A 15,269-nucleotide genomic window follows, 5' to 3' on the forward strand; every position below is an offset into this window, starting at 1 on the left:
ATATATATATATATATATATATATATATTTCTGATGTTTGTTAATCTGCTTAGAATCACATGCTGTGCATAGGTCCGACATCCAGTGGTCACTGCGGAGTATTGCATTTTGTTTTTCGTAGTCGAAAAGGGGACGTCGACAAGGCGTGTCTGTAACACTATCCCTATAGTGAAGTGCGTTGTACCCACAATCTCTCACGCGTCGAGGTCCTTCAGATTGTTTTTTTCGGCCCAGCTTCTGGTCGCCTTTCGCGGAGCTCCTAGAGAGACATTGCTAATACTTACCACGGACCTCGGTCCTTAATTATATTTATTATATTGTTAACGATCCCTCCCCTCGACGTTGGCTGTGAAGCTGTTTCTCCACCAAACAAGTTCTCGACGGAGGGGAAGAGGCGGAGGAGATCCTTCGGCGCTGCCGAACACGTGGCCTGGCCTCGACGGCCAACATACAGTAGGGAGAGTGGGGGTTCGAACTTTTATCTTCTCTTTGAGAATGTCTTTCTTTCTCCCCTATCTTTCCCTTGGGGTTGTTATCACCAGCTATTATTGCCTCAGCTATGGAGAGGACACCTTTTAAGTTTTGCCCACGCTGTAGGGGCAAATACACTTGGAAGGATAAACACAAGCTCTGTAATCGTTGCTTGCCCCTCGATCATAAAGAGGACAGCTGCGCGGCCTGCAAGCTCTTGAAACCAACAACTCTCAAAGAACGAAAGGTTAAGAAATGGGCGGACTACGCTATGTTGAAGTCAGTTTCCTCACCCGCCGCCGCTGTTACAGAAAGTGACGAGGAGGGTGATAACTCGACGTCCGTCACGGAAGTCATGAACCCCCAGAAGGAGCGCTCGCACTCCTCGACGTCCGTCCCCGGCCCCGAAGGGCTCGGCTCACGCCCTGCTTATGGGGATGAACACCCCGGCGACAAGGACGCACATAGACCCCATAAAACTAAACACACAACCCACGGCTCTTCTTCGTCGAGGACGAAGGATCCATCAGCGCCGAAGGGGACGCAGGGTACTCCGGCGTCTACCTCAGACCGTATAGGTCTCAAGCCCCACCCGCAAACGCAGCCGCGACCAGCGATTGGGCTTTCATCAAACACGGGCGCTACCTCAAAAGCATCCGACGTAACGCTCCATAGAGCGGCCGTCGAGGAACAACGCGCAATGCAGGCAACGTCGACACCAGAGCCCTCGACTGACAAACTCGTTGTCGAGAGCCTAGCGAGAATTGTCTCCGAAGACAAACGTACGCGGACGACGAAACAAACGTCGAATACCGCGCCGAAAAAGCACAAAAGTAGCCAGGAACAGCCCCTTTCATCTAAGGGCACTTCTGAACTACCGGAGGGCTTTTCAGAGGGAGACGGAAACCTCTCCTCGACGTTGTGGCAGTGCTCTAAGCGTTTTGAAGGTGAAAACACTGATTTCCCCCCTTTAGACTATTCAGGGGTCCCCCATGAGACCCTTGAAAGACTCCATTCTTGTATGGAGAAAATGGAAAGGTTTCTGGGAAGCCAAGACCCACCCACTCACAAGAGACAAAGAGAATGGCCCCAGGATGACCCTAGAGTCAAGATTCCTAGGCTGTTTCCCGCTTCCACAGATGTATATGGCCTCACTGAGGAGGAGCAATACCTACAGGAAGATGAGGAGTGTTTGGGTGGAGAGGAAGAACATGAGGAAGAGGGGTTCGAAGAAGATATTTACACTACTGCAGGAGCTTTTGAAGAAGATACAGCTACCTCGCAGCCCTGGCAATCCCAATCAGTGCACTCAGACCCTGATGCCTTTCACCCTTCGCCTCTCAAGGATTCACATATTGGGAACTCCTCTCCCATAGATGACCAACCTTCACTCAATGCACTATTGCGCAAGGCAGCAGCGCATTTTGAGATAGACACAGGGGAAACTCTTCCTGACATAGACTTTGTAGAAAAAGTTATTAAAGAAAAAGCCCCTGTTAGCCAGTCTATTCCGCTCCTGGCTTCTATTAAGAGAAGAATATCTCCTTCCCTTTCCAATCCAACCTTAGTTAGAGGGGTCAACCCTAGAATAGAAAAGCTCTTCAGCCCTTCATCCTCTGACCCTTTGTACATCAGAGGACATTCTATTCCGGACTCCCTTGTAGTTACCAATACAAGAAAAAGAGCGGGGGTACCACTATCCACTAGTGAAGCACCACCTGACAAGGAGGGCAAGAAGCTCTACGCACTTGGGAAAAGAATTACGACCTCCGCCGCCTTCTCAACTAGGATTGCAAATAACAATTCCCTACTAGCTAGCTACGCAGATGCACAGTGGAGCAAGCTGCGCAGCGAAGCAGAGGACGCACCTGAACCCCTGCGTTCACGCCTGTTAGCTGTAATATCAGAGGGAACGCTTGTAAACCAGGGCATCGTGAAGAACTCCCTAGATGCCGCTGAGACGGCTGGCCGCTCCCTGGTTCAGGGAATACTTCACAAACGCCCTGTCTGGCTACGCAATTCAGGTTTTAAGCCAGTAACCCAAGCCTCCCTCATAAATAAGCCCATAGGACAAACACATCTGTTTGGGAAAGCAGTTGATGAGGCCCTAGAACATGCAAAGAAAGAGTTTGAAACCATCAAGACTCTTGACCAAATTTCTAGGCCCCCTAACAGACGCGGCTATGGCAATAGACGCTCCTTTCGTGGCCAACGCCAGCAGCAAAACCAACAACAATTTTACTCTGCTACCAACTGGCCCTCTAACCAGGGTAACACCCAGTTCAGTCAAAGAGGCCAACGGCGTGGCAGAGGAAAAGGTCGCGGCTCCAGCCCCAGAGGTTCCACGCCCAATACCAACAAATGACCCGAAGATTCGGGTCCCCTCCCATGCGTCACCGGTCGGGGGCCGGTTAACATCGTTCCTATCAGCATGGGAGGGAATATCGTCAGACCGCTGGGTATTATCCACCATAGCCCACGGATACTGTATAGAATTCAATGGTTCCCCGAAGTACAGACCCCCACGGAACCAACGCATAACACCGGAACACCTCACCATTCTTCTTCAAGAAGTAGAAGAACTTCTGAAAAAAGAAGCTATAGAAGCTGTCCCCCTATCTCAGGTAACAGAAGGTATTTATTCAGTGTACTTCCTTGTACCCAAAAAGGACCTAACCATGCGCCCTGTATTAGGTCTGCGCCCAGCGAACAACTTTGTCAAACCCCAAAAGTTTCGTATGGTGACCTTGCAGGAAGTAATCCCACTGTTATCACAAGGGGATTACATGACAACGCTAGACATGAAAGATGCATACTTTCATATTTTAATGTTGCCAGCACACAGAAAATACCTCAGGTTCAAGATAGGGAACAAACACTACCAATTCAAAGTACTACCCTTCGGGATAGCTTCTGCACCGAGGGTATTCACAAAAGTACTGGCAGTAGCAGCGGCCCACCTGCGCAGGCTATCCATCCCAGTATACCCTTACCTCGACGACTGGCTCATAACCGGGGATTCTTACGAGACATGCTTCTCCAATACCCAAAAGACCGTAGACCTTTTGTACCAACTGGGCTTCTCCATCAACGAAAAGAAGTCCAGCTTAGACCCCAGCCAAGTCAAACAATTTTTAGGGGCTCTAATTCTAACAAAGGAAGGCCTCGTCTTCCCCTCCAACGAGAGGGTCCAAAACATGCTGTTTCAGATCCCCCATTATGTAGCAGGTCGAGAGGTGACGGTACGCAAGGCTATGCGCTTGCTAGGGATGATGGCGTCCTGTATTTATTTGGTACCTCACGCGCGCCTGCGCATGCGCCCAATGCAGGAGTGGCTCAACAGCCAGTGGTGTCAGGCCAGCGGACAATGGGACGATCTAGTGGTGGTCTCGCAGGCCTTAGTTCTCTCGCTGCGGTGGTGGACAAAGGAAAACCTGTTGTTAGGGAAGACTTTTGCCACACCCGCAGTGGAAGCCACTCTAACCACAGACGCATCCCTCACAGGATGGGGGGCTCACCTATCCCATCAGACTGCTCACGGAGCGTGGACTCCGAGCTTAGCATCCAAGCATATAAACCTGCTGGAACTTCTAGCGGTGTTCAAAGCACTAAAAGCCTTTCAGGAACACCTACAAGGAAAGACATTGATGGCCCTCACAGACAGCACCACAGCCATGTACTACCTCAACAAGCAAGGGGGCACTCACTCTCCAGGACTGTCCAAGCTGTCCCAGAATATATGGAAGTGGGCTCTCAAACACAACATGTTCCTACTATCACAACATGTACCAGGGGAACTCAATCTGCTAGCAGACAAGCTCAGCAGAGACTTCCCCCTGCCCAAAGAGTACGAATGGCAATTGCACAAAGACATCGTCTTAGACGTCTTCACGCAATGGGGATTCCCGGAAATAGACCTGTTCGCAACTATAGAAAACTCACAATGCCGAAGTTACGCCTCCAGGTACCCCCAGAACCAGTCCAAGGGGAACGGTCTGTCGATTCAATGGTCAGGGAAATTTGTTTACGCCTTTCCCCCGACTCCCCTTCTCAACAAAGTGGTGCACAAGATGCACCACGAGCAGGTTACCATGATACTAGTGGCCCCAATGTGGGCCCGTCAGCCATGGTTCGCTCACTTGATGGAGATGTCCCTATCTCCCCCAGTGAAACTTCCCTGCCCGTACAACATGCTGTCACAAGACAAGGGCAGGACACTGCACCCATGCCCTCAGACCATGAACTTAGCAGCCTGGCTCCTGAGATCGTAGAATTTGGACATTTACAACTCCCGCAGAGATGTATGGACATCCTCAGGGAATCCAGTAAACCGAATACTCGCCACTGCTATTCTAGCAAGTGGAAAAGATTTGTCATCTGGTGTAGACTCCCAGGTGGGACAGGCAGTATTAAGACATCTTTTCTCTTCTGTTCCTTCTCATAACCCACCGCCAACTCCGGTTACTGCTCGCTAGTCTATGCACAGCATGTGATTCTAAGCAGATTAACAAACATCAGAAGACAATGCATTACTTACCGTAAAAGCATTTCTGATGGTTGTATCTGCTTAGATTCACATGCGCCCACCCTTCCTCCCCGCTCGGATGGAAGGAACATAGACATCCTTTTCTATATATTTCTCTCTTTTCTGTACTCACTCACGTCTAGAAGGCTCCCTCAGGGCAGAAAAATACAAACAGAGGGACCTCGACGCGTGAGGGATTGTGGGTACAACGCACGTCACTATAGGGATAGTGTTACAGACACACCTTGTCGACGTCCCCTTTTCGACTACGAAAAACAAAATGCAATACTCCGCAGTGACCACTGGATGTCGGACCTATGCACAGCATGTGAATCTAAGCAGATACAACCATCAGAAATGCTTTTACGGTAAGTAATGCATTGTCATATATATATAAAAACTAGGAGGTGCGGGGCGCACTCTGGTTCCCAGTTTAGTATACCTTCCACAGTCCAGTTGATCTTCTGCTCCAAGCGCTTTCATGTCTCTTGTAATCTTCAGGAAGGCAGTCTGTTCAGGTGTTGCTAGTTTATACCAAATGTGGCCACATGGAATGTGTTGAATAAAAGTGCATACCTTTTATTCTCGTTTACATTTTCTGTGTGCAAAATGTGCTTAATGATCTTCCCAACATGTTCGGTCTTAGGGCTGGTGCCATAAGATATTTTTTATGTTGAAGTTAGAGAAGCAGAAATTACCACCATAGGAGGTTTTGCCCGCATCAGTGATCCCAGCTGTGTCTATGGTTGGCCAGGCTCTCCTAAAATTATTGTTTGTGGTGCTTATTACCGAAATGGAATGCATGAAATGTGTTTATAATTAGGAGGTAACTAAGCCCACAGCAGGGGTCTGCAGGCTCTCGAGATTGTACTTATTTTACTACAACACCCATAATTCCTCAATATAATCAATATGTGTCGTGGTGGAAGGATTTTGCAGCCCACACGATCTGCAGTTTGAAAGTTTGTACTCCCCTGGAACCCTTTCTTTTTCATGCCACACTTTGATTGCACTACAGCATTTTTCCAAGCAGGCTTTGCCCATAGTGAAGTGGGTGTTTTAAAAGAGGAGGAAGTGCATTAATTTCATGTTTTTACTGACATTCATGATTACTAACAACATGTACCATTTCTCCATTTAAAAAGCATGCAATATAAATGACCAATGTGATGTGGTTACTCTTATTCATGTGCACTGGGTGCTGCTTGCAAAAGGGGCTGAGCTTGCAGCCATGGAGAGCTGAAATAGATACATTTACCTGCTTTCTGTCAGCAGGCCTTCTGACAGGGCTCTCTGTGTGAGGCGAAGTAGACTTTTTTTTCTCCAATGTTTGTGACAGAAAATGTAGATCTATTTCTTGGTTTATAAGTGCTTTTTGGTGTTAAATTATAATTTTACCACACACTTTACAGTAATAGATTGTAGGGACTGTTCAAGAAAAAGGCTCTCCAAAAACATTTTCTGACAAGACAGTCACACACAACCCATTCAGCTCTTTTTTATCTCTTCTCTAAGAAAGAACTGATATTCTTCAATAAAATAACCAAATCCACCCACAGTCCCCACATTTGACCACATTATAAAACATGTCAAGTATTCTCAGAAAGGCTCCTCAAAGGGGTTCATGTGTATAACAAATGTTAGCTATGGGGTATGACCAGGCAGCAGGGGGTGCTACAGTGCCCAGACATGTCCATTGTGTGTGACCTTTGCTAATAAAGTTCAGCCTTGCGGCAGTGAAAGGGGAAAAAAAAGGTACATTTAGCCTCTGACTGACTGGAATCTCTCTTTGAGGGCTTTGTGTGTGAAGGAGAGAGGTTGTGTTTTTACTGCTCGTGTGAAACCAATTCTTTGTCAAGGAGATTGATTTCAAAGGTGAATTTGGAAGTTTGGGTGACTAGGTGATTGTGTTTTGGTAAATTCTACTTCGTGTAGCTTTACTGGGAAGGACATATTTTTTTTTTTTACCCCTTCCTGAGTCTTTCTAGGACACAGGATACCATCCCTGTGTGTTTTTGTTTTGTTTTTTATTGGCTGAAGTTTCTTTGTCTCCATCCTGTCATTAGACTTTTTTTTTCTGAGAGGGTTAAAAGATTGTGAAAAGGATCAATTAATTTAGAAAACATTTTGACAGGATATTTTAGGGGAAAGAAATGGCAGCAAAAAGATTTAGAATTGACAATCAAGATGCTTTATTTGAGCTGATGGCAGAGGCCCCAGACATTAGCTCAGAAGGGGAGAGTGATATTGAGTTTGAGCCTGAGGGGTTGCCAGAGACAAGCAGTGGAGAGGATAGTCCCTCTGAGGATGAGTGCAATGACGACTCTGGGGAGGAGGGACTGTCACAGGAAGATGTTTGTGAAGCCTATTGGGATGAGGTTTTGCCTGGCGCAGATCCATACAGCAATGGAGTGGAGTTCAGCGTCAGGAACCCAGGGGGTCGCAGTCTTCCACTCAGAAATTCCCCTCCTATTGTGTATTTTAACTTGTTCCTCACAATGGACCTGCTAATCCACATAGTGAGGGAGACAAACAAATATGCAAGGGATCTACTAGCAGCAAAGGCAGAGTGGATCCAAATTCATCCTCATTCACGGCTGCGCCGGTGGATGAATGGAGGGCTGACTGTGGCACTTCTAAAAAAATGGATTGGCCTTTCTATAAATATGGGAATTATTCGCAAGAAAAATGTAAAAATGTACTGGGACCTTACACACCCTTCTCAGGCCACACCTTTCTTTGGCCAAGTCATGCCGTTGTGGCAATATCTCATTGTCACACGGATGATCCACTTAAATGACAACGCCACTGCAAAGGCAAGGGGAGAGGAAGGGTTTGATCCCTGGCATAAGGTGCGTCCAGTTTTGGACTCCCTGAACCGTGCATTTAAAAAATACTATGTGCCACGGCAGGTACTCTCCATTGATGAGTCCATGATTGGCATGAAGAATAGGGTCGCCTATATTCAGTACATGCCCAACAAAAGACATGCCAGGTTTGGGATTAAAAAATTTGAGGTCTGTGACAGCAGCAACAGCTATATTTTGCACGTTGACCTGTATGCAGGCAGGGATAAAACAACAGGGTGTGAAAAGGGATTTGTATATAACAAGGTCATGAGCCTCTTAAAGTCTTGTGACTTACTTAATAAGGGATATCACTTAATGACCGACAATTATTACACCAGTGTCGGCCTTGCTGAGGATCTCTTATTGACCACAACCCTTCTAACAGGCACAGTGAGGGTCAACTCTAAGGGTTTGCCACCCGAGATAACCAGGGCCAAGTTACAGCCGGGTGGATCAAAATATTTGAGAAAAGGTGGGTTGTTGGCATGTGCCTTTAGAGAAAAAAAAAGCCATCGCAAGCCTGTGCTGCTGCTGTCCACTGCCAGTCTGGCAAGTGATGTACTCGTGCATACTAGATGTGGCCAGTCAGCCATCAAGCCCCAAATCATTCTTGACTATAACAAAGGAATGGGTGGGGTTGATGTAAGCGACAGAAAAATATATGAGTTTGCTGCAGAGAGACCAACACATAGGTATTGGTCGAAGATATGGCGTAACCTCATAGACGTTTCCATAATGAACGCCTATGAGCTTTACAAAATTAATACTGAACACAGCAAACTCCTTAGCAGGCACAGCTTTGTAGTTGATATCATAGAGGCTCTCTGCTTGTCTCAGGAGGGAACGTCCTCTGAACACTCAGCAGCAACCCCACTGCTCGCCCCATCATCAAAGGAGCATGGTTTTGCCATTTTGCCGGCAAAGAAAGAAAGGGACTGTGCCATATGTTCTGACAGAAGTAAGCCTGGTGGACGAAAAAGATCACGCCACTGGTGCCCAGGCTGCAATGTTGGCATCCATGAAAGATGCTACCCGCTTCTTGTCCATAGCACCCCATGCAACATAGACCCGGATGATTCAAGTGTAGGGTGATACACATGAAAGACACTGCAAAATATTGTCTACACAAACACCTATATGTACTTTACCTCCCATTATAAAACTGATCAGGTTTTCCATGTGGGGGAGGGGATAGATTAAGCAGTTTGGGGGCTTCTTTTTTTAAAAATGTTTAAAAAGGTTTAACTCGGAAAACAAGTAAAAAATACTCAAAAAAATATAAAGTGAAAAAAATATGTTTACCATTTTTTTGTCAAATAATTTTCCCTCCCTATTTTAATAAATATATTTCATTGTACATATATTCTGGAAAAATATAATACATGTTATAAAATTAACACTAACAACCCTTCAGAAAGTGCCCAGTCCCTAGAAATAATATACACGTAAAAATAATTAACAAATAGGCATGTCGATGACACAAATTGGACTCTGACCCATCTCCATTCCATTCCCCTGCTGATCTGTCTGCTTCGGCACCGGGCACCTGGTTACCCTCTGATTTTCAGGCCCAGGTCCCTGCCCACCCAGCCACACACCCGCACTGCCTCCTGGCAACCCTGGCACTTGGGTCTGTATCTGTAACCCTACATTCCCCTTACCTGCACTTATCAGACACCCCTTGTCTGCGCTTTAACCTTGCACTTGCCACATTGCTGGCTGCACTACCAGTTGTTGTTGTTTTATCCCTTGCTCTGCACTTTCCACTCCTCCCCTCTCCCTTGCACCTTCCCCCTTCCCTTTCCCATGCACCTGCGCGTTCTCAATGTCACTGGGCCTAGTAAGATTGTTGTTTTGTCCTCTCTTGTTCCCCTCACTTGCCTCGTCCCGCTCTGAAACACTTGTGTATGAGCGCAATACAAATAAAATATCATATCATAGCCTGCTCTGTCCGGGGTAGGCGTACGTGGGAGTGCACCAGCAAAACAGAGTGACAAACAGGGGGCATCGCAGCTTACTTTTTGATGGAAGAGCCTACCCCCTGCACAGGGAACACGTTTTACCCAAAATGCAGGCCTAAAGTGACAGGCAAGCGTCTCAGCTGGTTGAAATGCATGACCCTTTTGATAGAAAGCCTTGTGCCCACAGACAGGCTTGGCAGGCTGCAAGTGTGACAACTGCGAGACTGACCCTAAGCCATGATGAGCACTGTGCAGTCCTCATCAGACCCAGTATGTGAGGATACTGTGTAGATTCCAGTGCTGTGACAGCCAGGAGAGCATTGTTCAAGCCATGTAGAAGGCCAGTGTTACTTTCAGCACTAACACACTTCTCCCAGGCTATAGCTAACATACATTGGAGACTGATCCCTCTCCATTCCACGGCCTGCCCTGTCCAGAGCAGCCATGCATGGGAGTGCACAAGCAAAACCAAGTAACGAAAAAGGGGCATCCCAGCTTAGTTCTTGATGGCATAGCCTACCGCCTGCACGGGGAACACGTTTTACCCAAAATGCAGGCCTAAAGTGACAGGCGAGCGTCTCAGCTGGTTGAAATGAATGACCCTTTTGAGAGAGAGCTTTGTGCCCATGGGCAAGCTTGGCAGGCTGCAAGTGCGACAAAGGGGAGAATGACCCACTCCACGATGAACACTACAGATTCCTGTTTAGACACCATACATGTGCAGGGTTTGGAATTGAGATTCAATGAGCAAGAGCTAAATCCACTCCTGAGTGTTGGGCATCCCACTGTGGGCAGGAGCTACCACAGGGGAACCAGGAGCCACCAGAAATGCTCCTTTTTGTTCATTTTGTATGAACCATTGTGCTTAAATGTTTATTAGATGTGTTCTAATTCTTCTGTATTAACATTCCCAAATACTCAAAGTTAATGTCACATTTCCGTGTTGGAAGGCACCAGTTGGCCATATGAGCCAATGGTAGCTCCTGGTAGATGTTGGTTTTAAGCTAACCATGCTCTACTATGCTAGAAGCAGGAGCTAACTAGCACCCAGCTCCCCTCAATTTCAAACCCTGATGTGTACCCTGGGTACACTCCACTCCATTATCTGCTAGGAGTGCATTTGAATGCCATGAATGAGGGCCACAGTTTTCTAAGTACTGGTACTCTTCACCCAGGCTGTAGATCACACAAAAGTCCTTGGTGGGTGTCACAGAAGAGGAGGCTGCTGCAGGATTGGCCAGTTCCTTACAGGCTTTGAAAAGATCGGCCATGTTGTTTGATGCCGCAGAGATGCGTGCTTGAATAAAGACTCTTATCTTAGAGTGGATGCAGAGTCGATATTGCCTTTGAAGAAGGCGGCAGGCCGGTTTGTCAGAGGGGCGGTCCACCTGACGCATTCCATTTCCACTCAGCTGCCCAACACATGTGTTTAAGGGCAGCCAGATCAGAGTTGTACCAAGAATTGCTCTTTTTGGAAGGCTTCAGTCCGACCCACATGACAGGGGCCAGAGTATCAAGGGTGTTAGAGATAGAGAGATTGAAGTTAGCGAGTGCACAGCAGGCAAGGGAGCCTGTGCAGAGGAGGAGGAAGACACAGCAAGCAAGGGAGTAATCTTAGTTTGATTTTCAGCCTCTATGTTTCAATTTTTATTTTTTTTAAAATAGTTTTGTGTTGGGGATTGAGGGAGGTCGGAGGGCATGGGTGAGGGGGATTGAGGGAGGTGGGAATGGGTTTGGGGATTGATTGGTGTGTGCGCTAAGCGCTGAGATGCCTAAGGGCGATGCGCGCTATACAAATAAACAACCAAACCAAACTAATTACTCTGTTCCACTTGTTTTAACATACACAGCTACTTTAACTGTGCATACTCCCCTAGAGACTAGAAAACATGTGCAGGCACCCACTAGCCTCCCAATGTGCTGTGGTTAAGGTCCACAAAAGGATTGTGTCCATTTTGCACACCCATTTGGAGAGCGTGTTAGAGAGTGTGTGTTGTTATTTCATATTAGCTAGGGTTATTGAGTATGGTATGTAAAACATGTTCGCTGTCAGCAAGCACTGTACAGAGCACTATGAATTTATGTGCAACACTTTGTTCAACATAGACATTTTTTTATATGTAGCGTAACATGATACCTCTTTTCAAGGCTGAATGTATTCCCTTGTCCAAGCTGACCCACATTTGCATTGGTAATGTGGATGGTCTGAGGAAGGACAGAGACTGATATCTTCCAGTATCAAGTATTTTATCAATTACAAGAAAAGGTGTAAACTCCTAACTCTCCCAAAACTATGGGTTTTCTATGCCTTACACAAAACTAACTAGGGTGGTCGTCAGTAATAGTCAGTCCAAATTGAAGATCTGTTCTCCATCCAAAACTAATCTATTCTGTCCCTACCACTATCACCGGGCCTGTATTCAGGAAGAAGAACTTTTCTCATGTTGTCAGGTTGGCTTCAGGCTTCTCTGCTTCTCTTTCTCTCGCTCAGTGTCCGCTCTTTGATGTGAGCGGGTCTGTGGTTTCTGCGTCATTGTTGGACTTAACAGTCCACTGACGCTCGTTCATGCCACCACCTAAGGTTCGGTATGACATGTTGCTGGGACTTCCAGAGCGGAGCCTCATAGTCATTTGTATCTGTTTCCTGAGTTTTCTCAATTACTCGGGCACTCTTCTTCTCAGTATTACAAGAATACTTCTCCTTATGGTGAAACAATGGTTTTATACCACAGTAACAAACAGTAGCTTGGTCTTCTTGTCTTCTTTTTGATTATAGCTGTTAATGGTGGGTTATAGGGGGGAGTCTCACCCAGTGAGGTCCCGCTTGCCTCTACCCCTTGAGAAAAGCTATTGTAAGGGATGTTCCAAAGATCACATAATTTCAGGCAATGTCATAAACATGCATTCTAGTTCCAACCTCCAGTTTTTTCTAAGAGACCAAATTCCTTGTTTTTTCCTATATGTTTTTTTATAAGACACTAATGCTAAATGGCTAGTCATGCTTTTTGCTGGCTCTCCCATTTTCAGGAAATGGCCATTGGCAAATTCAAGAGGTCAATGTTCAAAGAACAAATCATTCTCCAACCCATCTTACTTCCATGCTCCCCTGTCCCTCCGGTCATCGTTTCCTCCCCTCCACACCCTTTTAACCCACTCAGCTTATTCTTTTAGCTGCAAGCCGCAATTCCAGCCTCCATCATGGGCCGACGTGGAAATAGAAGAGGGACTCAGCATGGAGCCACACCTTCCATCTCCACGGCCCCCATCTTAAGTTAATATTTTGCTTGAATGGGAAACATACCATTTATTCCAACAAAATAAATTGTTATTAGAACCCAGGTTTCCGGATTGGAAACCTGAGACACTACTAGCAATAGCACCAGATCCGGCAGGCCAGATCATGGGGTAATGGCAGCTGGGCCCATTACTGAGGTCCTCGCTGTGCTCGGGCCTATAATGTGGGCTCAGGGCCATCGCCCCGCAGTGTGGCCTGCCGGATCAGGTGTTGTTTCCATATTACAGTCACATTTCTGTAATGTATGTCTGGTCCGTGGTTTTTGAACAAAATAGGAAAGTATGTACCATGGCTTTGAGATGACATCACACCTGTCTGTACTGGTTCCACGGTTTCAAAACAATTGCCAAAAACCCATTAAGAATGATTGTTCTAAGATCAAAGCTCAACAATAATTGCCACTTCACTTACATATCCAAATCCTGGGATAGTGCGTACCAACACATTACTCATGGCTTCACATTTTTATAAATCTGCTCAAGAGTTGTGAAAATATACAAAAGTCATATTTAGAATATTCTGAGATCTAATGTCAAATTAAATGGCCACTCTGACTAGCTACAACATTTATGAGATAGCACATACCATAACCTTTACAGTGATACCCCACTCATCGAAATCAAACAAATGGTTGCTGAGAAATTACAAAAAAACATTTTGCAAATGCAAATTTCAAGGTCAAAGGTCACATTGCCTACCCCCATGCCCTACTTGATGCATAGAAGACAAAGTACATGACATGACCATTCCAACAACACCTCGCTTGTATAAATGTTCTACATGGTAGCAGAACAAAAAAAAGTTTTAGTTGAATGATTTAGAGGTCAAAGGTCAAATCCCAAAGCATCTCAAACTATCTGTACCTTTTATACGAAAGAATGTACCACGGGATTGAGATGACACCACATTTGTCTATATCGAACCCAGTTCCAAAGCAATAGCAAAACACACATTGAGAATAATTATTCTAAGGGTCAAAGGTCAATGATAATTTCCACTTGACTTATATATCCAATAGATGGGACAGTACATACCAATACATTAGTGTTGGCTTCACCCTTTTCTAAAACTGTTCAAGAATTGTCATAATATAACAAATAAATCATATTTACAATCCTTTTTTCTGAGGTCAAAGGTCAAATAAAAAGGCCACTTTGAGTATCTACCCCATTGATGAGTAGCACACACCATGTCCATTACAGTGATACCCCACACAGCTAAATCAAATGAATGGTTGCTGAGAAATTACAAAAACACTTTGGAAGTGCTCATTCTAAGGTCAAAGGTCAAATGTCATACCCCCCTAGACCCTACTTGATGCCTCCAAGTCAAAGTACCCAACATGACTGTTCCAATAACACCTCTTTTATATAAATGTGCTAAATGGTAGTAGAGCAACAACAAAAAAACACTTTTGGGTGAGAGATTCTAAGGTCAAAGGTCAAATAACAAATCCTGAGGCCTAATCTGATCCATAAATTAAGAAGCACAATTCAGGACTTTCGAAGAGACACCTCATTTGTCAAAATCAGTCCCACGGTTGTATAACAATTACTAAAAAAGCACTTTGCACTTGATTATTCAGAGGTCAAAGGTCAAATGTCATAACCTCTCAACATATTAGACAATGGATTATGGAGAACGTCATTAACTTTCAAAAGACACCGCAATTAAGATAAACAGATCTAGGGTTACAAAGATATGATGACAAACCCATTTAATGTAGTGAATTTTAAGGTCAAAGGTCAGATATATAGACACTGTGACCCATTGGCTCACATACAGAGATAACACGTTCGAAAATTGTCTGATGACTAAACATACATACCAGAACAAACCATTTACTAGACTTTATTGAGTCCCAGTTCTGCAATAGAGATTCTTGCAGGGAAAACAACAAGGGAAATAAACAATGTCAGCCATTTTAAAGTATATGTAAGACTACCCAGAATGTTTGCGAATATTTATTTTCCTTTGCATCATATTGCTACTAAGTAAAACCTGATTTCCCTAATGATGCTTCTAAATTATTGGTCTTTTCCTTTCACTTTTTTCATTATATTTGTGGATTGGAAAAAAAGTTCACATTTGACACTCATGGGATGCACTTACGCTAAGCCCCAAAAAATAAATAAATAAAATAAAACATGAAACTTCAGTTTTTTGTC

At 45.3% G+C, this 15,269-nt stretch overlaps 1 protein-coding gene across 1 annotated transcript; it reads left to right on the forward strand.

Annotated features, from left to right (window-relative positions):
* Window positions 1–7,149: 7,149 nt before the first annotated feature.
* Window positions 7,150–8,937, forward strand: LOC138505013 (piggyBac transposable element-derived protein 4-like). The gene has a single exon (XM_069625366.1). It carries the CDS (start codon window positions 7,150–7,152, stop codon window positions 8,935–8,937), a length of 1,788 nt encoding a protein of 595 aa, XP_069481467.1.
* Window positions 8,938–15,269: the final 6,332 nt, after the last annotated feature.

The sequence above is a fragment of the Ambystoma mexicanum genome, chromosome 11, assembly GCF_040938575.1.
Source record: "Ambystoma mexicanum isolate Mex_15411 chromosome 11, UKY_AmexF1_1, whole genome shotgun sequence".
Classification (NCBI taxonomy): domain Eukaryota; kingdom Metazoa; phylum Chordata; class Amphibia; order Caudata; family Ambystomatidae; genus Ambystoma; species Ambystoma mexicanum.

Excerpts from the sequence above, each read along its gene's own strand:
- LOC138505013 (XM_069625366.1), top strand. The coding sequence starts at position 7,150 with ATGGCAGCAAAAAGATTTAGAATTGACAATCAAGATGCTTTATTTGAG.